Source organism: Lissotriton helveticus, chromosome 8 (genome assembly GCF_964261635.1).
Source record: "Lissotriton helveticus chromosome 8, aLisHel1.1, whole genome shotgun sequence".
In the NCBI taxonomy this organism is placed as follows: Eukaryota; Metazoa; Chordata; class Amphibia; order Caudata; family Salamandridae; genus Lissotriton; species Lissotriton helveticus.
This window is the reverse complement of record NC_136069.1, coordinates 1,039,896,566-1,039,921,701: the sequence shown is the minus strand read 5'-3', so window position 1 is coordinate 1,039,921,701 and position 25,136 is coordinate 1,039,896,566. Positions and strand designations below refer to the sequence as shown.

Below are 25,136 nucleotides of genomic sequence, written 5' to 3'. Positions count from 1 at the left end.
ATACTTTCTTTCAACGTTTTGTTCAATCTCTCAATGGCGCCATTAGCCTCGGGATGTTACAGAGAAATCTTCTTGTGTTCAATTCCACACTTCAGTGAATATTTCTCCATTTCACGTGAACAAAATTGTGGCCCATTCTCCGATAGTAAAGAACAAGGAGAGCTTTCACTCTTGATAATAGAATCCATAAACTTGATTACACATTGTGTCGTTATGATTCTCACGGAGCCCACTTCAATCCACCGAGAGTATAAATCCAACAAGACAATCAAATGGGGAGTTTGATGCTCACCATGAAGAGTACCAACAATATCAATGGCTACTTCATCCCAAGGACACATGGGTAATCTCCCCCTCAAACCATGGGTGGTTGTCTGGGCTTAAGAAGTTTGTCGCTCAAAGAGCAAGGAACACAATCACGCACTGCCCGTTCCACCATGAGATCCAAACCTGGCCACCAAAAATCATGTCTAATGCATTCTTTGTTTTTTGAAATTCCCATGTGTCCTTTGTGTGCCATCTGAATAATGTTTTTCCTTAAACTCTCTGGTGGAACTTGTCTGGTGCCTCTAGTTAAAATACCGTCAACGATGGCTAACTCATTAGACACTAACGACCAGGGCTTCACAAGTCTGCTTTCCTTATCTTGTGACAATAACTCCATGACACCCAACATTTCTGGATCTTTCTTCAACTCCTCCTTCCACTCATCTTCTTTAATAACATCTAAAGCGAAGTCACATACTCTTACCTCAAACTCATCCTCCAGTCCTTCCTCACAACACAAATCCGTTGAATCCACGGTGTCAACTAGATGCAAGAGGCAGTCAGCATACAGATTGGAACTCCCAGGAATATATTCAAAAACAAAATTATACTCCTGCAAAGTAATAACCCACCTCCAGATCCTAGAAGAGATTGAGTCAAGGCCCTTTTTTTCAAAAATTTCTTTAAGAGGCTTGTGATCCGACCTGACAATAAATGAGGTACCCCAAACAAATTTCTTAAATTTGTTGAGCGCCCAAAAAATGGCAAGAGCTTCCTTTTCAATGACTGAGTAACTTCGCTCAGCACCCTCCAGACATCTCGAAGCATACACAACCAACTGCTCACAGCCATTTCCCAACTGGAACAGCAGAGCACCCAAACCTTTTCTGCTTGCATCCGTTATGATCTATGCTACATCACCTGGTTTAAATGTCTGTAAATTGGGAGCATTCCTGAGATCCATCTTCACTCCAGAAAACTCTTCCTTACACACTTCACCCCACACAAATTCAGTATTCTTGCACAGTAACCTGCTGAGATGAACTGTTTCATCAGCGAAATTTCTAATGAATTTGCTATAAAACTCAGCCACGCCCAAAAAAGAGGAGAGCTCCTCCTTTGAACACGCCTCTTTCAAATTCTCTATGGGGTCTACAAACTCTTTTTTGGGTCTTGACACCACTCTCAGATATGTGGTGCCCAAGATAATCAACTTCGGGTTACCCCAAATTTACACTTGTCATAACGTAAAGTCACACCTGCTTTAGGTACTCTCTCTAGCACCTTTACTACTCTGCAATCATGCTCTTCAGTGCTTTTCCCATATATCAACACGTCATCTTGGTAACATCTGACACCGGAAACCCCTTGATGTCATTGTTCATGATCCTCTGGAAACCGAAGCGGCTGACACTAACCCGAAAGGCATCCTTAAGAACTTAAATTCCCCCTTTGGAGTTATGAACGCAGTCAGCTCCTGTGAATTCTTATTGAGGGGCACCTGGTGATATGCCGATGCCAAGTCAAAAGTACTAAAATAACAAGCACCTTCTAAGGTCCAAACTATTTCGTCAATATTAGGGAGCGGAAACTTGTCCACCACGACCTCCTTATTGAGAGCACGCAGGTCTACACATAGACGTATCTCATTGTTGGCTTTTCTCGCTACAACTATGGGAGATAACCACTCTGTAGCCTCCACAGGCTCTATCACACCTATAACAAGTAACCTGTCAATCTCTGTTTGAACTGCCTCTTGCACACTGGTAGGAATTCTCCTTACCTTGGCTGCAATGGGGTTTGCACCAAACTTGAGTTTGATCTGGTGACTATATCCTTTTAAACATCCTAAAGTGTCTTTAAACAAACCCTGAAAATTCTTTACAAACTTGTTGTTAACATGGTCAAATAACTGCAGTTGCACAGGTGGGTTACTATTAGGATTGAGAATCAAACGCAGGCGTGCTTGGTGAGTCCAACTCAGCAAATTGTCTCCTTTCTCCACCACATATATTTTTGCATCAGTAAACCTCCCATTGCACTCCACGCAACTCAGAAAATATCACAGACTGTTTTATGGGAGTTCCCCCCCCCCCCACCATAACCTGTTGGTTTCACATCAGATTTCAATAATTTGACCTTATTTGAAAAATTTCTCCCAAACTCTTCCTTCGATATAAACGTAAGGTGAGAGCATTAGTCAAATTTCATTTTAATCTTTACATCTCCCACCTTGACCCACTCAGACAGATGTTCCACACCACACTCATTCACTAGAAAAGAGAACTCTCTCACTTCATTCCTGCTGTTTGTTTTGTTCCAAAAACAACCCCTTCTCCCACAAGAACTACATTTTCTTGCATAGGCTTTGTGACCAAATTTGCCACAGCGATAACAGGTTCCTTGAAATACCATTATGCCTTTCTTTTCATGAGACATATTTGCCGCCCTATTTGCTTCCTCTCTATCTTTGTAGTTGGCAGTGTCAGTTTTTTGTTGAACATACAATCTCTTCTACTTTTTCTTCATGAGTAGATGATTTAGCCACTTTACTCAATTCACCTACACACTTAGGCATATGATCCACACGTTTAGTAATAAACATTACTTCAGCCTTTACCCAAAATTCTTCCCTTATTTTATCACTGCTGCATCTTAAAACAAACTGATCCCGTATTCTCCCCTCCACAAGTTCCCCAAATTTGCAACTTGAAGCTGACTCTCGTAGAGCAGTCACAAATTCCATTACTGTTTCCTCTTTTCCTTATTCTCTTAAACCAAAGTAATAACGCTCCATGATGGTGCTTACCTTAGGCAGATAATGTAAATCTAATGGTTTGATGCATATCTCATACTCATTCAACCCCTTTGAACTCCAGGGCCCAACTGTGGCAAATTCTCTAACACCTCTTGCCCCTCACCACCGAAACAGTGGAATAACAATGCTTGTTTTCTCTCTGCACTCAAATTAGTACCACACACTCTTGCATCATTTTCGAATATCTTCCTCCATTTTTTCCACTTCACCGGGGGTTCCCCTGGATTCAACAGAAAAATCGGGGGTGCAGTTACATTTTGCATCTCAACAACCCTTCAACGTTTGTTTTCCAAAAAGTTCACAAAAACTTTTTTAAAAATAAAATTGCATTTTCAAGGTAAACTTAACCCTTCCTTTACTTTTTTTTACACTACAATTGTAACAACATAAATGAAATTATTGTGTCCCAGAATCTAGGTTCCCACTATGACTTCAAAACCAATACTTATAATTTTCTTAAGATCTTCCAATAGAGGTGTGCTTATCACCATGATGACAAGCCTGTTATATCATTTTAATTATGCAGGTATAACCTTTGAACACTGAACATTAGGTGTGCTTGTCACCGTGATGATAATCCTTCAGTTGCAATAACGAAGAAAAAACAAACCTCTTTTGCAGGAAAAAAAAACGAAAAACATCCGAAAGAGCAGAATCTTCAAAATAACCGCCGACGTCCTCACGTAAACCTTTGTCCTTCTTTCAATGGTTGCTTGGGCTTGTTTTACAGCGCCGCTAGGAATTAGCTTCAAAATGGCCGCCAACGTCCTTATGTAAACCTTTGGCCTTCTTTTTACGGTTGTTTGGGCTTGTTTCACAGCGCAGCAAAGAATTAGCCTTTAGTCCTGTTTCTTCTGGGAGCTGGGTTTAGCCTACTAATGCGTCACACACTGTGAACAGCAGACAGGCCCTGCGTTTCAAATGACAGCGCTTCGCTTCAGCTAAATCCGCAATACCTCTTGGAATGGAATCTTGGGTCATCGCTCCGCACCACGTCCGCTGATGTCCGGTAGATGTCACCTCTTTTCTTTTTTTCCGGATTACGCTTCTGTCTCCTGCTCCAAATGAACCTTCCTTTTTTTTTTTTTTTTTTTTTTAAACCTTTATTCATAGAAGCAGAGCCATACAAGCGCAGGCCTACAACCACAAGGGCCGGCCGGAAAATCAGGAGATCGAAAAACAGAGCAATTTATACGTGTACGATTAAAAAGCAAGTACAGTACAGTCGCAAGATGTGGTCGTTACACAGGAAAGCGCGAGGATAAGAGGTTTCATTTTTATGATTTTAAGAGGAGGCAGCGGCTATATCAACCAAGGCGTCATGCAACATAATCAAAGAAAGGGAGACGGGAGGGGAATATCCTCCCACAAAAACGAAATGCAATAAGGAGTAATGTGACCAAATACACCCTAAGCCCACCGAAGGCGAGCCAGAAGGATAGGTCAAGCCATAAAAGGCAATGTAATAAGACGTCTTGCAGAAAGCCCACCCGCCCAATACAATAAGAAGAAAGGCAAGTGCAGACACCGGGGAAATAAAGGAAAGAAAAGAAGACATAGCCAACCCCCTTGAAAGGGGAGGAAAAGGGCACCATAGAACAAAACAAATTAAAATAACCCCCCCCCCATCACCCGCCACCCTACATCACCGTAATGGCTATGGCCTACCCCACTAACAGCGTGTCTGTCGCCCCAGAAACACCCAACCGAAAGGAAATAAAGAAAGGAAAAGTAAGGAAAGGAATAAAAAGAAAGAATGAGGAGAGGAGCCGGCGATGGAAACACTCGGTCCCCCCATCCCCGCAACGAGCTTTACAGATCGAGGCCAGAAAGAGTACAGAGAAAAACCAACTCACAGGATGCAATCAATAACAGTCCACAAGGCGAGTCCAGGATACGCCATTAACTAAGAGAAAGTCCCGCCAGGACCTAAGCAAGGTCACCCCTGGCCACTTCTGTGAATAGTAGAACTGCCAAACATCCGGGCAATCAGGAAACAGTACAACACAAATAGTCCATACCAGTCAGGTAAGGCAGGCGGTATCTTCACGCAACATCGCCCCAGCCACCAAGAGGTGGTCAACGATACATGGCGGCAGCCAGAATGCAACAGTACGCCAATCACCAACGCGGCCAAATCCAAAGTCAGGTCTGCCCAGCACGGAGTGAAGATCACAGGATGTGGGAAACGGTGCAGCACCGGCGCCAGGTCCATCTGTTCCCTCAAATTCCGAGACGCATCCGGGGACCCCGGCTCAAGAACCGGAGGAGAGTCAACGGGACCAACTCGGGGAGAGGGTACTGCGCCACAAGATGGCGGATCAACTATGGCAGCGATCCGCAACTCCAAGTCCCGGGACTTCCAGCGCAGGTCGGACCGCAGAGTAACCAGCGCAAGCAGCACATGACTTCGTGTAAGCGCCGCCCCAAGTAACCGTGGTCCGGGGGTCTTAAATGTAACATTGTCACCATCTCCGGGAGGGACACACTTCAAGGGGTCGTCCGCCATCTTGAGAACATCATTCGCCGCCATTATCCCCTCCACCTCCAAGTCCACCATGACCGCCAGAGGCAACAGGACCAACAGCCGATCGGTGGCGGGCGGCGCTCGGCGAAGAAAGGAGAGTCACCAGAAGGCCGGGTGCGCTCCCAGCAGCTCTCCGGGAGCCGGGCACCGGTTCCCAGACGGGACCACGAACAGGAGTGGACGTCCCACCCGAGGGGAACCGGACCACACGGCCTCTCTCCGGTTCACCAACTGCTCGGGCATACGGGGCGACCCGCTATTGGGAGCGGGTCCGCTCCATCTCTCCCGGCTCTCGGCTCTCAGGTCCCCACAACAGGCTTCTCATCCGGACCAGGGCCACCAACACTCCGAACACCGCCGGGCAGGCGCAGCACTCGAGGTCCCGGCGTCAGGGCCGGGAAGGCCAGCCAGCAGACAGTGGCAGATCGCAGGGACCACCTCACGCTGGAGCACCAAAATCAGACGGTAAGTGAGCAATTTTCTCTAGTAGTAGAAACAGAAAGCCTCGAACAGGATTATCGACAGGATATAGAAGCGGGGAGGAAAGGATCTCAGAGCGAAGCGTTCATGCGACTGTTCCGATCGCCATCTTGGCTCCTCCCCAATGAACCTTTCTTAATTTATTTCTCTGTCTTCCGATGTTGGGGTTGTTTATTCTCCGCATCCCATGCAATCGTCGCCAGTGTAAAAAAATCACAAGGCCTCTTATATGTAGATCAAACAGCGAGACTTTAAATCACAACCCCATCCATCGTAGAGCTGGACCAACTGACAGACCCAGAACTCTACAAAGTCCTGGTTCCATGGTAGAACATGGAACGTGGAACCAGGCCATATCCCACTATCTTATGTTGACTGCTGGCAAAAATACATTAACGAACCATAACACTACATGTTTCTATATGTGCAAGAATGCTCCAATATTTATATGTTTAATTACAGTATCCCGCATCTCGTTTTGTAAGTAATCCACACCCTGACATCGACGACTACATAATCTCCTTTGATCCCTAGGTCAAGAAATGAACACCTGGCCACACTATGGACTGCCATGGATAGGTTTGATAGTTGCCCCTAAAATGGAAACGCTCTCTAAGATTCTATTTGTTTTCCAAACGCCCTTCAATTACCCCCAACTATGTTAAAAAAGCTACAAAGAGGTTTACAGATTCGCATTGGCAGGTCAAAAGCCACAAACGAATCATAAAACAACCTACTGACACCTGCAGAAGAGAGGGCTGGAAAACCCTCCCTTCACACAATCTTAACAAGGATCCAAATTGAGGTATATGGTGGAGCTCAACAAATGGGACTAGTGAACACATCTCGCTTACGTTTCAGTCAGATTACTCTTGATTTTTTTGTGTTACGTGACTAGCAATTAAAAAAATATTAAAGTTTAGATTTATTCAGAAATGCACCGGGACCTTATAAAAAGCTCTTCCCCTCTATACCTGGTCCTCTTTGTCACAAAATCATGCATATGGGCCTATATTGGCTCGAGCAAGAAGTGGATGCACTTTTCACTTCAGTGCCATCATTGACACTCGAAAATCTAGTATGGTTATTGTATTACTGTTTCTACAGCAAAAAAAGAACCTTGTCTTCCTCGTTTGGGACTTTTCAGTTATTTTGTCTACTAAGTAAAATTTGTAATTAAGCAGTTGACAGTGCCTTTTATTATATTCGCTTGCTCCCAATGGGTTTCAGACGTCTCTAGGTCTGGTATGGAGACTGTTCTAGCTCATTCCAGATGGATTTTTACCCAGGCCTTTTCTCTTTATATTGCAGGACTGCGTAGATGCCGGTTGGTGGGAAGGAGAAATAAATGGCAGAAGAGGAATGTTTCCAGATAATTTTGTGAAATCAATCCCCTCTGAACTGGAGAGAGACATGAATGTAAGTCGCACAGTTCGATTCAGTAAGATGTCTGTTAGCAATGGGTGCGGACTACAGCACACCCCTTAAAAAAAGAAAATGTCTCAATAGCGTTGAAAGACAGCTGTTGAGTTGCTTTTAAAGAAAATCACAATCTTAGCACTATGCAAAGAACTTAACATAGAAAACACGTTTCATCATGTTTGAAATTGGGGTGTATTGGTGATTAAGTAGGACGAGTTAAGGATATTGTCCATTGTACTATTTGTTGTCATCCAATGCTTTCAGTTTCATGATCTCGAACAAGCTACTTATCTAATTAACCTTCTACCCGCATTTTGCTATCCTATGGGTTGAAGCGCTCTTATGTGACCAGTGAGCTGTCCTAGTGTAATCAAATATGACTTCAAAATGTGCTCGTGAGTATGGCCAGTGTTGCATCTTCTAGGCAATAAATTAAAAAACTGTGCGCTTTACAGAAAATCAGCCGTAGATCCTGTTGGAGGTGTGCAAAGGTTGCGTACTTTGCTTTTGAGTAATTTAAGTTGTGGAAAAAAATATGTTAAATGATGTGCAATTACCCCAAATGCAAAGAATGTACTTTGCGCTATGTTTTAGAGCGGAATACTTCCTCACATCCACTTTGGATGCAAAGATGCGTTTGGTGCTAAAAAAAAAAGCAGGAAAAAACAAGCGCAACAAATAGTAGCCGCTCATGTTCTGGTTGTTTGCTTTGTTCTCATATGCTGGTGCTACATTTATGTTGCGAATGGTGCTAAATTTTGCAACATGATGTAATAGTGTCATTTCAGGAATTTCGCATATGCAATGCAGCATTGTGATTGGTCTGAGCGCAGTGGTTCGACCCTCAGTCAGTGAATGGGCCCCTGGTCATGTTCTCCACCCAGGTGGAGGGTGCCACCACTCCTCCCCGAGCCTCTAAACAGATCGGCCTGCCCCCATACAACAGAGCAAGTACATTTAAATAAAATTATAATCATGTTAATTATAATTTAATTTTGCCGTTTTTAATTGCTCACTCAGTGAGCAGTTGTGCGACACTCAACTGCCTTAGCGGAGGAGCCGCCACCTCACACTTTCAACTCTACTGCGCTGGCCCTAGTTCATGCATACTGTGGTCAGGTAGTGCTATTCCCCGTAGGCCACCATACCAACACTAAAGTCTATGTTACATATCCCTGTCCTTCGGATTACTGGTCCACAGAAATATGACAATATGTCCCCTGCAATCAAGGACTTTACTGTCTCGCCCACATCAGGTTCAAGATACCCAACATCACACTCAGAACCACTGACGCCCAGAAGACCGATTACCTTGCCAAAAAAAGAAATGTATCTCTCATTCGCACCAGCAAAGGTTGTAGCTTGAATTACCAGACAGTGGAGGTAACCGAGACCAGGATGGAAAAACCGAGAAGACATTCCTTCTCATAGCATGCTACATCTAATGGAACTGCCTCCTACGTCACCAGAGGTTAACCCCCTTGCACTTCTCATAAACATTTTTGTTGACTGGGCTTGCTTCTTTATTCCTTAATTAATCATAGGTATGTCAATACCTCAAATATGAACATATTTTTAAATAAAGTATAATTTTTGTGTGCTAATAAGCCTAAAATATTCTTATTTGGCGACACAGGACATGTTTTGCACCACATAAAATGAGTTGACCACATAAGTAAATATCCATGACTTCTGCTTGTGCGTCAGTGTTGTAACAGGTTTGTGGCTGGTCTCGAGGCTTTTGGTAAACAAGAGTTTCAATCATGGTTCCTGATGAACATGCCATAGTGTCCAGTGGGAGACTGGCATTATGGACAAATTTGGCAAAGGAATCCGAGTAAGTATAGAAGCGCCAGGCAGATTTTATTCAGGGTTTCCCATCATGGTGTGGTATGTGGGGAGTACGAGTTCACCATTTCTACACAAGAGAATGTCTCAAGAGCGATGAAGGTGAGAGAGTGCGCAGCAGAGGTCTGCAAACAGAAAACACCTGGCAGAATACGTATATTGTCTAGGGACAAAATATTTAACAAAGTGCCCGTTGTGTAGGTTCATTATCAGATATCTTTGACTGGTCAGAAGAGGGGAGCAATAGTCTGGAAAGCAAACTAAGTAGCCAAGAGGAGAAACTGGGGGAAGCCTCCAATAGAGTTGGCGCAGATAAAAAGGGGAAAAAGCAATATCTCAGGGGAGTTAAAGTAAAATAGAAGCAAAGGTAAATGGGCCTCTTTGGGATTATTCAGTCCTTCCGTCCCTGGAAGGGAGTGGTTCAATAAGTGGAAGTTCCATGCAGGAGGCTCCCAAGACAGTCCCTGGGTGTGTCTCACTGAAATCAGTCTATCAGACCATTATGGCTCATAGGGAAGGAACACGCTCAGAGAGCCACCTAACGCAGTCTGCTTGACGGAAAATGCAGGGGGCCATCCGTAGAGTGGCCAAAACATGTACTAAATTTACTCAAAGATTGGGGGAGGCCGAGAATAGGATCAAATCCCTGGAGAGTGAAGTGTCAATATATAAAAAAGCAACAGAGTCACTGGCAGCACAAATGTCAAATACCCATTTGAAATTGGAAGATTTTGAAAACAGGCTGAGATGCAATAATTTAAGAATCTTGGGAATCTTAGAGGGAGATAATGCACAAAAATATGTGATTTGGCTATTTAAGGGAGCCTTTCTTGACCTGGTCAGTTGGGATCAGGAGATGAGCACCTGTTCATAGGTTCCCTTTTAGGCAGAACGCACCTACGTCTCAGGAATGGAGCAAGCCAAAATCAATATTGATTTATGTAGGAAACGTCTTGTTGCATCAAGCAATTTCTTACCTTGCTTGCCCAGATCGGAACCTTGCTTGCCCAGATCGGAAGCGTTTCTTTGAAGGCTCTACATTCTTTGGTAGGTCGGATTGTTGTCACTGTATGGCAGAGCGTTGCTGACGTTTACGTCAGCTAATACAACCGTTCCAAAACAAGGGACCTCAGGCCTTCCTGATGAATCCGGCTACATTGAAAGGGGTTTGGCACATTGAATTCCACTTTTTTATGTCCGAAATTGAGGCTAAGGAATTTTTGCAAACTTTAGGTTGAGGGTATAGAAGCCCAGCTATATTGGGTGAGGATATGATGTATTTCTGGGTTTTTCTTTTTTTCTCTCACAGAGACGAGCATGGCGGAGATCCCTCCTCAGCTGTGCTAAGGGGTGCTGGGACTTTAAGGTTATGTGGGGCTGGGCATGCGAGGGGCGACATTCCATCACAGTACCTGGGGGGTCCCAAAGCTTTCTTGTGGTGAGGCGGTGGGGGGACTTGTGGGGGGATGGGATGGGCTCTGAGGGGGGTGGATTTGTAGCGGGTAGGTGGGGGTATAAAAACTCACAATATGTTAGTCAAAGGTCACAGCAGTCAATTACAAGGTTAGCAGGTATTTATGATATATGATTTGACAATGAGTTTTGTCTATAAGCAGCAGCAGGGAATGGCGGTTATCTGATATTGTAATTTATGGCAGGAGGTAATGTTCAGATTTGTTCCATTAACATTTGTGGTCTCAATGGTAGAAACAAGAGGGGCAGGGTTGCAAGGGGCCTACATTACATGAATGTTGGCATGGTGTGTCTGCACAAGACTCGTATATCTTAGGATAAACGGGGTGTGTGAAAGATTTGGGCTTGTCAGTACTGGCATGTACACGTCAAGGGTTAACCTCAAGAGGGAGTTGCAATCTTAGCCAGTAAGTTAATCTACCTCAGCGAACGAGTTAAAGTAGATAAGCTCGGACGATGGATCATTATGGAATACGTGGTTGATGCAGGGGGTGCCCGGTTCACAATCTGTTCTATATATGGTTCTAACCATTGACGAGGCTGAGGTGTTGTACATTTGAACAATGAATTAGCTCTGTGACCCGGCCCTTCAATTCTATGTGGGGATTTAAATATCCATGTAGACATACAGGACAATCCTAAGGTGAATCAACCCTATTTGGGAAATAAGCCGGCTGTCTCTGGTGATGGACTTGTGGCTGTATGGGCTAGATGTAAGGCACCTGAATCAGGCTATACGTTTTATTCTGCCTCACATTACAAAATGGTACGACTGGATTTTTTTTTATCTCTGCTACTCTGATGGGTCAAGTAGGTATTGAGAGCCATCCAAGGGTAATGTTAGACCCTAATCCTCTTGTTTTAGATCTTGCAGCTACAGGTATTATTAGAGACCAGTCGTTGTGGATTTTTAGAGGAAGCTCCTGCTAGATCAGGCATATAGAGACCATATGTCTGAATGAGTTTCAGAATTTTTTTAAGTCAATAGGAGGACGGTGCCTGTCAACTGTGATTGGGATGCGTTTAAAGCCAGGGTCAGAGGGGAAACCATGAGTTTTTCTCTCCATCAGCAAAAGATTAAGCAAGCTGAACTTCGTAAATGGCATGAGCAGCTGATAATGGCAGTAATGGAACTTATAGGTAGGGTGATCAGAGCAGGCCTTGAAAAATCTAATCACCCACTCGCAATCGTGAGTCAAATTTTATCAGGTTGAGCTATTTTTAGCACCTAGTAGTCCCATCTACTAGTCCCATCTGGGGAGTGAACTAAAGCTGAAAAAGAACAGGTGTTCTGTTCATTCAGAAAGTGAATGAGCAATAATGATGCCAATAAATCTTGTTTATCTTGACACATTTGCTGTCTGTTCAAGGAAAGAGGTCAACTGTCAGCTTCTCTTTTTACAAATTGCTGCTTGGAAAATTGAGTTTCTTTTTCTTGCTACAATTAGATGTGTTGGTCAAGTGAGCGGTCTGAAGATGTCAGTTTTTTTCTCTAACACATAACATTTAAATAAATAGCCTTACAATGAAAAATAAAAATATTTCAAAATATAAGTAATTATGAAAACACATTTTTTAAATTAAGAAGTGTGATGCAAACAAAGAGTTAAATGGAGCAAAAGAAATCAGAACACTTCAGTTTGTGATGCGCAAATGACACATAATTACAGAAACACTATTTCCAAACATTGTTTATAAACTACATAGTTTTATCAGTAAAACTGCATGTCAGTGGGAAAGTTTGTGGTCATTTCAATGTAAAATCTGCTAATTGCAAATTAGTGTCCTGCCACTTCATGTTTAGTCAGGTATTTATTGAAAGTGATTGTTTTTAAACCTGATTTGAGAAAAATTCATGCCCTCACTCTGATGACAATGCTGTTAATTAACTAAAAGGCAAGTCAGGGACCATGTGTATCCTATATGTAGCTAGATTTGCATTATATATGGAGCACATGTTTAGTCTATTAAGTCAAACAAAAACGTTTTTTGTTCAGCAGACATAGTGAACTGTCATATTTAAAGGTGCTCTCATATGTGAAAATGATGAAAATGGCAGCTCAATGAATGAAAATAATTGCCCACAATCCCATCATTTGGAACCAGTTTATGGGTCAAGAGCATTGCAATTAGGTCGAATAGATTATTTAAGTCACTAGACCTGCAGGTCTAGTAGCGTTGTTATGATTTTTCGAGGTCTGCAGAGGGCTAGATGCTCAAGAGTGTCAACAGAGAGCATTGATTCTGAAAGCTAAAATTAATGAGAACTTTGGTGCTGATGTGGCTGCGAAATTCCATCAATATAAGTCAGTCTTATGAGCTGGGAGAAAATAAGGGCCCGCTATTAGCCAAATGCATCCGGTTGAAAGAATTGCAAAATCACATCGTGGCAAAATCACATTGTGGCGATTAAAGATCAAACAGGACAAGTGGTTGAATCTACACTGGATATTCTTAAGGTTTTTAAGGATTTTTATAAACAGTTGTACACGGAAGAAAGAGCTCCCCTGCTTAATGGGTATGAGAACTTTCTCGGGATGTTGCCACGGCTAAGGCCACAAGGGAAGAAGATGAGATGTTAGCGGCCCCAATAACTGTGGAAGAAATAGAAGAAGCTGTCCGATCTTCAGCTGCAGCCAAGGCCTCGGGCCTGGAAAATATTCCTCTGGAATATGTTAAAATATTCTTTCAGGTGCTATGACAGGAAATGATCAGATCTTTTTAAAGGCTCAGGCGGGGTAGCTCCGGCTTCATGGCAAGTTAACAATATCATAGTCTTTATAAAGAAAGAGAAGCCAGATTTTTCTTATTAATTGTGACTGTAAAATCTACTAAAAAGTACATGCTAATTGATTAGGGAAAGTCATTGCCCAGTTAGTTTCATCTCAGCAGCATGACTTCATCCCAGGGAGAAGTACGACTGACCATGTTTGTCAGGTGATAATGATGTTAGATTAGGCTCAAGCCACAAGCTCACCTCTGGGAGTGATGTTGCTGGATGCCGAAAAAGCATTTGATTGTGTTTTGTGGGAGTTTTTGTGGTCAGTTTTACATTGGGACGGGTTTGGTGATAACTCTATCCGGGCAGAGTGTTATACTGTAACCCTAGGGCCATTATTGGACAAGATTTTGAGGCAATTGCCATCACAAGGGGTACTAGACAAGGGTGTCGGTGCTCCCTGTTATTTGCCTTATATATTGACACTTTCTTAGAAAAACTGGGGGGGGGGGCACTAATATAGTCCTGGTCATATTTAACACCATGGAGTATAGGGCCCTTGCATATGCTGATGAGATTGCAGTGGTTACCACAGACTGCTTCTACAATTCGGGAGATCAAGGCTCTAGCCAGGCAGGTTGGGTTATGGCCCAGATATAAATTGGATGAAAATAAGACACAAATTCTATGTACAGAAGGATTGCATTTTAGGAACCCACGGGCAGTCTCAGAAGCTGTGCACTTAGAGGTTAAAATCACAACTGTACTGAATAAGTTTGTTGGTTTTAATATGGCCTCAATTTTAGACAACATTAGAATGGAGTTGGAGAGAATGGATCATTTGCATCTCATTGTTTGGGAGAAGCAACGTGTTAACAATGAATATTTTACCCACAGTATTGTATGTTTTTAGAACAATCCCTTTAGAATTTAGTTTATTTTGGTTGTCTAGCTTGGAAAGGATCTGTTTTAGATTTTTATGGGGCTATCGCAAATCTAGGAGGGCAGCTAAGCGGATGATCTTGCCAAGACAACGTGGTGGGTGGGCTGTCCCCAGCTTTCTGCTGTATTACTGGGCATATATGCTCCAACATATGGGTATTTTGGCGTCCGACAGTCCGGGGAAGATAAATGCAGCAGAGAAGCCAACTATCTACGAGCTAGTTTTGGGGAGTGAGGCTAGAGGGTGCCTTGTTAAGGTTTTAGACCCTTGCTATTATAAAAAGACAAGATTTAAAATCCTTTAAGTGGCATATAGGGTTTGGGTACAGGTGAGACCTAAATTTGGTTTCCCCTAACTGTCCATTTACACACCTATGTCTGCACCAACAATTCTTCCTTCAATATTACAAGATCTTGTAACATTCAGGTGGCACATAAGAGGGTAAACTATGTGGGGGAGATGTATACTGATTGACAGCTCTGCTCCTTTTAAGAACTACAGGACTTATAAGGATTTGCAAAGGGTGGTTTTTATAAACATCTGCAATTGCAGGGATTTCTCGTCAAGAACATGAAAGGTCCAGATTCAGCTATGAAGTTACCATTAGTGGAGGCAATTATAAGTAGGTCCCGAATCAGTAAGATTTATGATTCGGGGATTCCCTAATGATATAGGGGTGCAAAACTCGAAATGGGAATCAAGATTAGGATTAGAGGGGTCTTTTATGGAGGAATATTTGTAATTGGCAAATAAGGTCCTCTTTAACAGGAAGTTTGAGGGTTCAACATTTTATGTCAATTTATATTATACACCTGTAAAAGTGGCAAAATGGGGTGGCAGGTTTAGGGGTAAATGTAATAGGATTGGGTTACAGCTGGCAGACAGTCTACATATGATGTTCTTTTTCCCCAGTTTGGATATGTTTCAGGAGATTGGTAGCGTTTTTGGGGTTATGATTGGTACACCAGTTGTAATTACTCCCTCATTAATGATTTTGGGGGTGATTGATACTAATTAATTGAATAAAGTAGAGAGGGGGGAGGCTCACTTTTTATATTTGGCTACGGTAGTGGCTGACCTCTGTATAACGTCACAATGGATAAGTTCCGATCCCCCATCATTTGCAACCTGAAAAGCATGACTTTCAGCCATTTACAATATCGAATTCCCACTATATAACCACAAAGGGCGGAAAAAAAGAGTATGGGTCTCAGGATATGGGCTTCTATTTCTACTTATCTTAAGGACCAATAAAGGACTTCAGCTGCCCTGAAGGAATGTGACTTTATAATGGACTTTTCAATCGGGAGTCTGGACCCATGTGGCACTTTAGAAGTTATGCACAGATTTTGTAAAACATTTTTTTTTTTTTATAATTTGTTTATTGGCATATCAAAGATTGTACACATCTCAGAAACAATATCAATCATCTACAAGGCAATACAGAAACACCTTCAGACAGAAAGCAATCCAGGCCAGACAGCACGTCAGGACGTCTATACAGCAACCCCGCCAAAAGTAGTGGTTCACCAATACACAACAGTTATGCATTCAATTATAAGAGTGTTATTCCGTTACACTCTAATGTCGCCCGTCCCTCCGCTAAAGTCGTGATCCTACCTCAAGACTCGGCTCTATGGTACCAGTGCATTACCTGACTCGGAGAAATTGCAATAGGGGGCATAGGACCCGTCCGCAGAGTCAGGATGCGTTGATTTGTATGTTTTCTACCCCTACAGTCATGGCTGCATCTCCTTCAGTAGCTGCCTCTCTTTCTTGTCTCAAATTCAGATATAGGGACCAATAATTCTTAGGCCTGTTACAGGGGGGCATCAGCTCGCTATATAATTCTGTTTACATGCAGCAGTAGAGCATTTCCCTAGCCCATTGCTCCAAAGTGGGCACGGGGCCTCGCATCCAACAAAGAGCAACACATCCCCTGGCTAAGAGGAAGGACATATCCACCAGTCATCTGAGATTCTTGTGGACAGGTTTGGAGTAACCCAATAGTGCTAGGAGTGGGTCAGGAGTTAACTCGAGGGACGTAACCTGATTCACCTCCGCATATACGTTGTTCAAGAATCGGGCAATTCCCGGGCAGTTCCACGCCACATGCAAGAAGTCTGCGACTTGCACCCCGCACCGTTCGCACCTCGGGTCCTCCCGCAATCCGTACCTGTGAAGTCTTTCAGGGGTGTAGTACACCCTATTAAGAAATTTAAAGTGGATCAGCCTATGGCGCCCATTCAATGATATAAGTTTGCTGCTCATGCAGCAATAGAGCCATTTTTCATCCGTCATTTCCACATTCAGGTCTCTCTGCCATTCCAGACGTGGCTTAGAGTAGTCAGTCTGGCTCTCGGAGAGTGCTGTACAGTATAACCTGGACACTAGTTTAACCGGGGACTTAGCCTGGATTACGTAGGTCAATGCCGCAACCTCTGCCGGTTCCAAAAGGTCATCGCCCAGGAGGTCCCGGAGAGCATGCCGCACCCTATGAAACTGAAATCGTGACAGTGTCATAAACGGTTCCTCCCCTGTCGCCACCTTCTCCCAAGTTTGGGCAGTGCCACCATCAAAGAGGTCCCCCATAGTGTGTATTCCCAGCGAGCTCAGTGCCATTATTACCCCCTTATCCCTGCAGGGGGCAAGCCAGTGGCACCAATGTATAGGGGCTGATGGCGCATATAGTAAGCTGCCGGCCTCTATGTCAAGCAAATGATGCCACGTGTGCGTGACTGAGTTCAAGGAATCCATTATTCCCGTTCTGCGATCTCGGAGATGGAACAGAAGTGCAGGGAGGGGAACTGGATCGGCAACTACAGTTTCAATACGGATGTGTAGGACCTCAGCCGGGCCGTGTATCCAGCCATACGCATGTGCGCACTACGCAGCTCTATAATAGAGCTCCATATCAGGGGCTCCCAGCCCTCCCGCAGAGTACGGGCGGGTCAAAACTTTCCAAGCCACCCTAGGTTGTTTGCCAGCCCAAGCTGGTCTAGTCAACAGAGATGCCAGTTGCTTAAAAAAGGTTTTGGACAGGACCATAGGAATATTAATAAATAAAAAGAGGAACCGCGGCAATACGATCATTTTCATTAGAGAGACTCTACCCAACAAGGACAGAGGTAAGGCAATCCATCTCTGAATGGCGTCTTCTAATCTGGAGATCGGGACCCCATAGTTCTCTCTCAGCACCACTTCTGAGTCCGTATGTAACTGAATCCCCAGGTATCGCACCGCGTCCGTGGTCCACTGCAGTGGATACTCCAGCTCCACCCGTAATGTGGCCAGTGTGAGAGGGAACATGATTGATTTATTCCAATTGACACGAATACCTGACAGGGAGCTAAACAATACCACCTCCCGCAGAACTGGAGAAAGGTGTACCTCGGGGTCTCTGACATACAAGAGCGTGTCGTCCGCATATGTGGAGATGATAAGGTTATAGTTTGGGAATCGTACTCCCCTGTGTCCATGGTATTCGCGTAGGGCGCAGGCTAGCGGTTCCGCCGCCAGAGCATATAATATCGGTGACAGGGGGCATCCCTGTCTAGTGCCCCAACATTTAGATATAGGGTCCGTGACCAGCGAACCTATGCGGATGCGAGCCCTGGGAGAGGAATATAACGTTGCCAGGAGCTGGAGGAAGAGTGTCCCAACCCCCATACGGGCTAGGACGTGGCGTAGAAAAGGCCACTTGACAGAGTCGAAGGCCTTCTCCATGTCAAGGAATACAGCTATCGCAGGGACCTCCGCGCGCGTATGCTGCATGGCCGCGAACACTGTCCTAAGATTATAAGTTACGGCTGGGCACAAAACCCGCCTGTTCCAGAGCGACAAGAGTGGTAACCATAGGACTAATGCGATTTGCTATAAGCTTCGCCAATATCTTTGCATCCACATTTGTCAAAGAAAGCGGCCTATATGATGCACAATCCCCTGGCGGTTTCCCTGGTTTAAGAATGGCTACCAATATAGCCTCCCGCATGGTGGGTGGCATCTCCCCCGAATTGCAAATCTCTTCAAAAAGCGTGAGTAATTGTGGCATCAACAGATCTCGAAAAGCCTTATAGAAGGTAACGGTCAGGCCGTCACTTGCCGGAGCGCCGCCGGCCTTCATGTCTGACAAAGCCCAGACCACTTCTCCCCGTTCAATTGGTCTAGCCAAGAATCCCCGGTGCAAATCAGTTAGCCATGGTAGCTCTATGTGAGTCAGGTAGTCCAAGATACGTTCCTCTGGAGCAGGGCCTCTTGAGGCGAACAGAGCGGTGTAGTACTCTCAGAACCTCTCTGCAACCTGCGCTTCGGATAGAGGCGAATCTGTCGGGGCATCCTGCATGTCTGGGACCACCGTTCTGTTCCGGCGCTGGCGTGCCAGCTGTGCCAATACCGTTCCCGGCCGCTCCCCCTCCCCGTACGTTCTAGCTGTGGCGTATTTCCCCAGGTGTTTAATGTCTGGGCCAGCTCCTGAGTCAGCAGCTCGCTTCGGTCTATTAATCTCCGGGCTTCCAGCTCCCCTAGCCTTGTCTCCAGCCTCTTCAATCGGTCACGGATCGATTTGAGTACCCCTGCGTGTTTAGAGATAGTGATCCCTTTAATGTATGCCTTAAAGGCTTCCCAAACAGTCAAATAGGAATCAACGGAGCCCACGTTTGTGTCCAAATACGATTCTATGGCAGTGGCCAGTTCCTCCCTGAACGCGCCATCAAGTAGGGAATAGGGGGGAAAGTGCTACATAAACGGGGGTATACGCTGCTTAGGTGAGTCAATAGTTAGTAAGAGCGGCGAATGGTCCGAATAGGTGTGGGGTAATATTGCACATGCACGAACATGGCGAACCAAGGAAGAAGATGCCAGCCAATAATCTATTCTAGTGTGAATATCATGCGGGGCGGAGTAATGTGTGTAGCCTCCTAGTGTGGGGTGTCTCTGCCTCCATACATCGCAGAGGTCCAATCTCACCATTGAGGACTCTGGACGAGGCTGAAGGGTGTCCGGACCATCCGACCTATCAATCTCTGGACTCCTAATCAGATTAAAATCCCCTTCCCAGAGCAGGAAACCCTGGGCGTACAGTTGGGCCTTGTCCGCTAAGGTCGTGTAGAAGGCAGGGTGATCAAAGTTAGGGCCATACACGTTAAATATACATATCTCCAGACCCTTACCACTACATTTAGAGATAGTGAAACGCCCCTCCCTGTCCGTCTCTATTGGTGTCGGTGACAGCGAAAACTTCGGGTTCACCCACGTCAGTACTCCCCTGGCATGTGAAGTAAATCCAGAAGCGTGTACATTACCCAGGAGACCCCTAGTGCGTAGGATCGAACTATCCGGGCGGAGATGCGTTTCCTATAGTAAGGCAACGTCCACTTTGTGTCTATTGAGGTAATGAAGGACCTTCCGGGTCTTACGGTGGTCGTTAAGGCCCCGTATGTTCCATGTTAACAGAACCAGAGAATCGGGGGGTCGCCCAGGTGCAACGGTCGTGGAGTCAACAGTGTGCGTCTGAGTCATGGTGTGTTATCAGAAAAATAGATGTCTGGTGTATGCCGTGCCTCTTCAGTGTTCTGATGGCTAAGAAACATTGAAGAACAATCAAATAAACAATCCCCCCACTGTGACAACAAGTCTCTGCCCCCACCCCCAGACCCCCCAACTCTGCTCCTCCTCAACTACCCTCTACAATCCCTCCCATGCCTGCCCAACCCCAACTTGGCTGCGAAAACCATCCCACCCCCACAACAACCGTCCCGTCCCCCCTCCCCCCACTACCCACAAACATTACTGCCAGTTCACTAGTGTGATAGACGCGAGGCCGAAGGTAGCTCGCAGTCAGCAAGGACTCTGTTCTGGTCTATAAGAAGCCACCTCCCGACCCGCCGGAGTAACGGCGTATTGCGCCATGACACTATAAGATCATACCTCGTGTGACAACCCAAGCAAATCTCAATCATTAACGGTGTGCAATCTCACCCCGTCCCTGGGGCTTCCCCACTACAGCGCACAGGGTCACTAGGAGTCATAGAGTACCAGCACTAACTAGTGCAGAGGACAACTGTACCCGACATCGTAACCACAGTTATATCCACTTGATCTTCTAGGATAGACCACACTTCCAGCTACCTCTGGCAACCCCAACCCAGAACGTGGACACAGTGTGTCCCTCAAAGGTCAGCTGTAAATATTAGCATTCCCCGTAGGTAAGGCCACCTTGATCTCATCCTGCAACGCGGTATTACCCAGTACCTCCAACCTAGCAGGTAGATCAAGGAAATCCGTAGTCATACAGCAGATCAGTCTTGCTCATCCAGTGCATCGTCCGCCGCTCCCGCCATCCGTTCCCTCTCTGGAGAAACTCGTTTATCCCTGCGCCATTCCTTAAGGGCCTTCTGGAGTGCTTTTGGATCAGTAAAGATCCTCGAGCGCCCTTGCCGATTGACCCGCAGCTTCGCCGGATATAGCATTGTGTAGTCCGCCCCCATGTCTCGCAGTTGCCGTTTCATTGGGAGAAACTGACGCCTAGCCTCCTGGACCCTATCTGTAAAATCAGGGAACAGGGAGATCGTCGATCCTTCATATTGAAGCGGCTGCTTCTCCCTGGCCAATCTGAGCGCGCAGTCCCGATCTCTGTAATTTAACAGCTTAGCAATTATTGGCCTGGGCAGAGTACCTGGCTTAGGCCTCGGGCCCAGGGACTGGTGAGCCCTCTCCACGACGAACATCCCGGAGAAGGAATTGTCGCCCAACAGGGATTTCAAGAGGCGCTCGATGAACAGCTCCATATTTCCTGTTTAGGTAGTCTCTGGAAGGCCGGTAATACGGAGGTTGCATTTCCGAGAGCGGGCCTCCAAATCCTCTATCTTATCCTGGATAATCTGAAGGAAGGTAACATGGGCCTCCTCTACCTCCGTCAGCCTCCTCTCGGACATATCAATGCGGTCCGCCTGCTTGTCCAGCCACTTAGCCATGCGGTCCATCCGGTATGTAAGTGCGTCTATCTTAGTCCCCAAGGAAGCGATGCCCCCGTGCAGGCTGTTCTCCATTGCCACCAGGAGGCCGCGGAAATAGTGTTGCGTAGACTCCTCCGTCTGATCCTGACCGCAGGCTCCCTCCTCAACGGGAGAGTCCGTAGTTTTCGACCTGGTCGGGCCAAAAGAGAGTTTGGACTGGTTTCTGTCAACTCGCCCCATAGCAGCAGCTCCGTGAGACCTCAGGGCTAGGCAGCAGAAGGGAGGTCACACAAAGAAGCCCTCCTCGGGCTGTGGTATCAGCGCCACCCGGTCGCCTCCTCCGGATGGGCACCCCGCAGAGCCAAACCTAACCGCGGGGTAACCGGAAAGAGGAGCAACGGTCTCAGTGCACCGTGATCAACCCAGTGTTCCCAGAACAGCGGCAGACCGTGCTGTGATCCAAAAGGGCGCTCTCCCATAGTTCCGCAAGAGATACCAAAATCAGAGCAGCCAGTACTAGCCGGGAGCAGCCAACTCACAAATACGGTGTTCCAAAATGCAGTGCAACCACAGTCCGCACCCCAGCACCAGTATCCTCAAGGACTCTCCAAAGGGGCTCCGTGTAGTCCTAGGCGCACTTTCCCCCGTGCTCCACAAGAAGTGCTGTTCCGCATATAAACTGCTCCGGGCAATGGCTCACCCCACAGCGCGTGCGGGGGGAGATACAGCCGCACCTCCAGACCGCATGCAGGCATCAGGAGCAGAGTCCTCACCTCAGGCCTTCCTTGCCAGGCGCGCGCCCTGGGCCTGTCGTCCTCCGGCCACACCACCTCCAAGCCCACAGGCCCCTCCTCAGAGCTCTCCACAGCACGGCTTCCGTTCCGGACTCCACTTATAAATGGCGGAGGGGACCTGGGAACCCCCCGCCGAGGCGAAGCCCTCAATCAATCACTCGCCACTCCCGCCTCCAGAGGACCGCTAATCTCTCCTCCCCGCAGGCCGGGTCTCACTATCCCGGCGAGCCGCGGGCGGCGTACGGGCTCGAACCTCCACACCCTTCACAGGCCCAGCAATTACCAGCCAGGAATCGGCCTCTCAATGTCCCCGCAGAAGCCAGGTCACGCAGCGGCTCACCCACCGACCTCAGCCTAGGGGGCGATCTCCTCCGCACCAGGTCTCGGGCCGCAGTCGGGACCTGCGGCTCCGTTGCGTGCCTCTCTCCCCTCAGAGGGAATCATCGCGGCCCACGCGGCCTCCGCAGCTCCTGTGTCTCCAGTTCTCGCCGCCAGCCTCAGGTAGGCCCCCTATTCACTGGAAAGTCGGGTCAATGGGTTCCACTACGACTCAGTTAGACATCCCACCAAGCCAGGGATGTAAATATTGGCGCTTCAAGCAGGGTAATGTCCGAATTGTGCAGCAAGATCGGGGAGCTCCAGGCTCAAGTGGCCATCATGGTCGCGAGCTAGCTCCGCCCCCCCACAGATTTTGTAAAATTATGAATCACTTATATGTACTGTTTCTGATTGTTGTGAGCCCCCATTTTTACCTGTCTGAAGGGTTAAAATGAGAATGGAGGGAGTTTCGTTGTTATGGCTTTTTCTAGGAAGGGGTCAGGTTTACCGTTTGGGAAAAAGTCATTTGCAAAAGCACTTTATGTGCTAGCTGCGCTATTTTTCTGTCAGAAATATGTGTAATTCTGCTGCTGGATACATATATATATACGATTAGATTTAAGGCTGTAAGAAGAACTTGTGCTCAGACTTTGTCATTTCATGAATTATGTATTCATGAATTATGTATAATTTATTGCAATGACTACTGTGAACATTATTGAATTATGCTTTATTATGGCAAAATTAACGAAAATATATATATTTTTTAAGTATTCAGGACAGGGATGGGATACACCCTGGCCTCAACTCTAGCTGTCATGTCTGCCACTGCTTTTTGGAAGTCCTCTTCAGTGGTGCAGTTGCATGTAGCTCCACTTGAGATTATTCAGATGATTATTGTTAGCATGTAAAATGCTTGTTACAGCCGTGGGTGTAGTATTCTCATGTACGTACAAAGTCAGATCCAAAAAATAGCCCTGCTATCAATAATGTAACTGGCGAAATGAAGGTTAAGTGTATTCTGGTTTAGAAGGGCAATGTACTCCTCAGCTAGATCTTGTTTCCCCTTCCCGACAATGAAAAGGTCATTGATGTAACGGACCCATAACATCAGTTGTTCCACACATTTATTGTATTAGTCTGCCCAGACTGCCTGATTTTCCCACCAGCTCACAAATACATTTATGAAGCAGGTACCTATGGTTTTTCCCTGTTTTTGCCTTTAGCACTGGCCCCCATATATTGTGGTTCAGACACTATTCCTTCAACTATACAATTATACGGTTATATTCATCATACTTAACTGATCTACTTCTTAAAAAGTACTCAACCACCCTCATACCATTGTGATGTACAGTGCTGATATACAGACCTGTTACATCAAGCATAATCATGAGGAAGTCCTCCTCCCACCCTATGGCATCAACATTATGTGAATATTCTTTAGTATCTCTTACAAAGGAACGTAAGCCCTAGACAAAAAGAAATATGTAATAGCCAATGTGTAAAGCAGCTGGTCCCACTACATTGTGCAATCCTAGTTTCATCCAGAAGGTGTCTTATATTTTCATAATCATTCCAACATAACTGTTGGTGAAGGATGTATGACATTAAAACGCATGCTTTTACCACGCATGCCTTTACAACGCAGTTTTTACAACGCATGCCTTTACAACGCATAGTGCTTAGGGGTGCTGGATAGTGAATAGTTTAATTTACTATTCCAACTCCAGTCCCCGTGGATAGTAGCGAAGGTGTTGGATAGTAAATTAAATCTATTCCCTATCCTAGAGCGCCCCCCAGCGCTATGCGTTGCAATGACATGCGTTGTAATAGTTGCATCGTAAAGGCACTGCATGGTAAAAGTTGCGTTGTAAAGGATGTTTCCTGTTGGTGAAATGTTTCCCAGGTGGTTAGGGTCTGTAATCTATTGGTCAGATCGTGTTGTGTTACACTGTTACTTATTTAGGTTTACTCCAGGCATGTACCTTCTGTAACTTGAGTTTTTGCTCAAATGTGTACACATCTATCCTCGTCTGAACTAAATCAAAACTAGAAGTATGGCAAAAGGAAACCCCAGTCTTAATACTAATGCCTCCATCTCAGTGAGTGCCCGATCTGGTAGATTTATTATTGTGAACTCACTCTATTTTATTTCCCCCACCTCCATTTGCTCCTAGTTTCTCTCTGAGATTCGCAGTCTTTTGCGTTTTTGTTCATTCTTTATTACTTCACCTGGTTTTCCTTCTGTGGGATCGTTGCCTGCTGCTAGGTGCTCTTTCGGTGCCCTTTTCTGTATTTGCCTCAGAACCTTCTTCTTGTTTCAAGATTGTCCTTGTCTGTGCCCACTTCAGATTCAGAGGTTTATCTGCTCTCTTGTACTCTGAGGGCCTGATTCACAAAGGTAAACTATCATTTGGTCACAATGTACCTGGACAGCTATCAACAAAGTGACTTCACTTGGTTGATAGCCGTTCAGGTACATTGTGACCGAATGATAGCACCGCTGTTTTTATTTAGGCTTGGTACCCTTACCCCATAAACAATTGCTCTTAGGTTAGACACACTTCACTT

At 45.7% G+C, this 25,136-nt stretch overlaps 1 protein-coding gene across 8 annotated transcripts in view; it reads left to right on the top strand.

The window, feature by feature from the left end:
* SH3KBP1 (SH3 domain containing kinase binding protein 1) overlaps positions 1-25,136 on the top strand; it is a 1,542,178-nt gene that overhangs the window by 1,253,808 nt on the left and 263,234 nt on the right. For all 8 annotated transcript variants that reach the window (XR_013599915.1, XR_013599916.1, XM_078657888.1 and 5 more), the window contains one exon: positions 7,404-7,511. Coding sequence is in view for 6 of the 8 variants with exons in the window: in XM_078657888.1 (XP_078514014.1) it covers positions 7,404-7,511 (108 nt within the window). In the remaining 2 variants the exon portion in view is untranslated. The remainder of the gene's footprint in view (positions 1-7,403; positions 7,512-25,136) is intronic.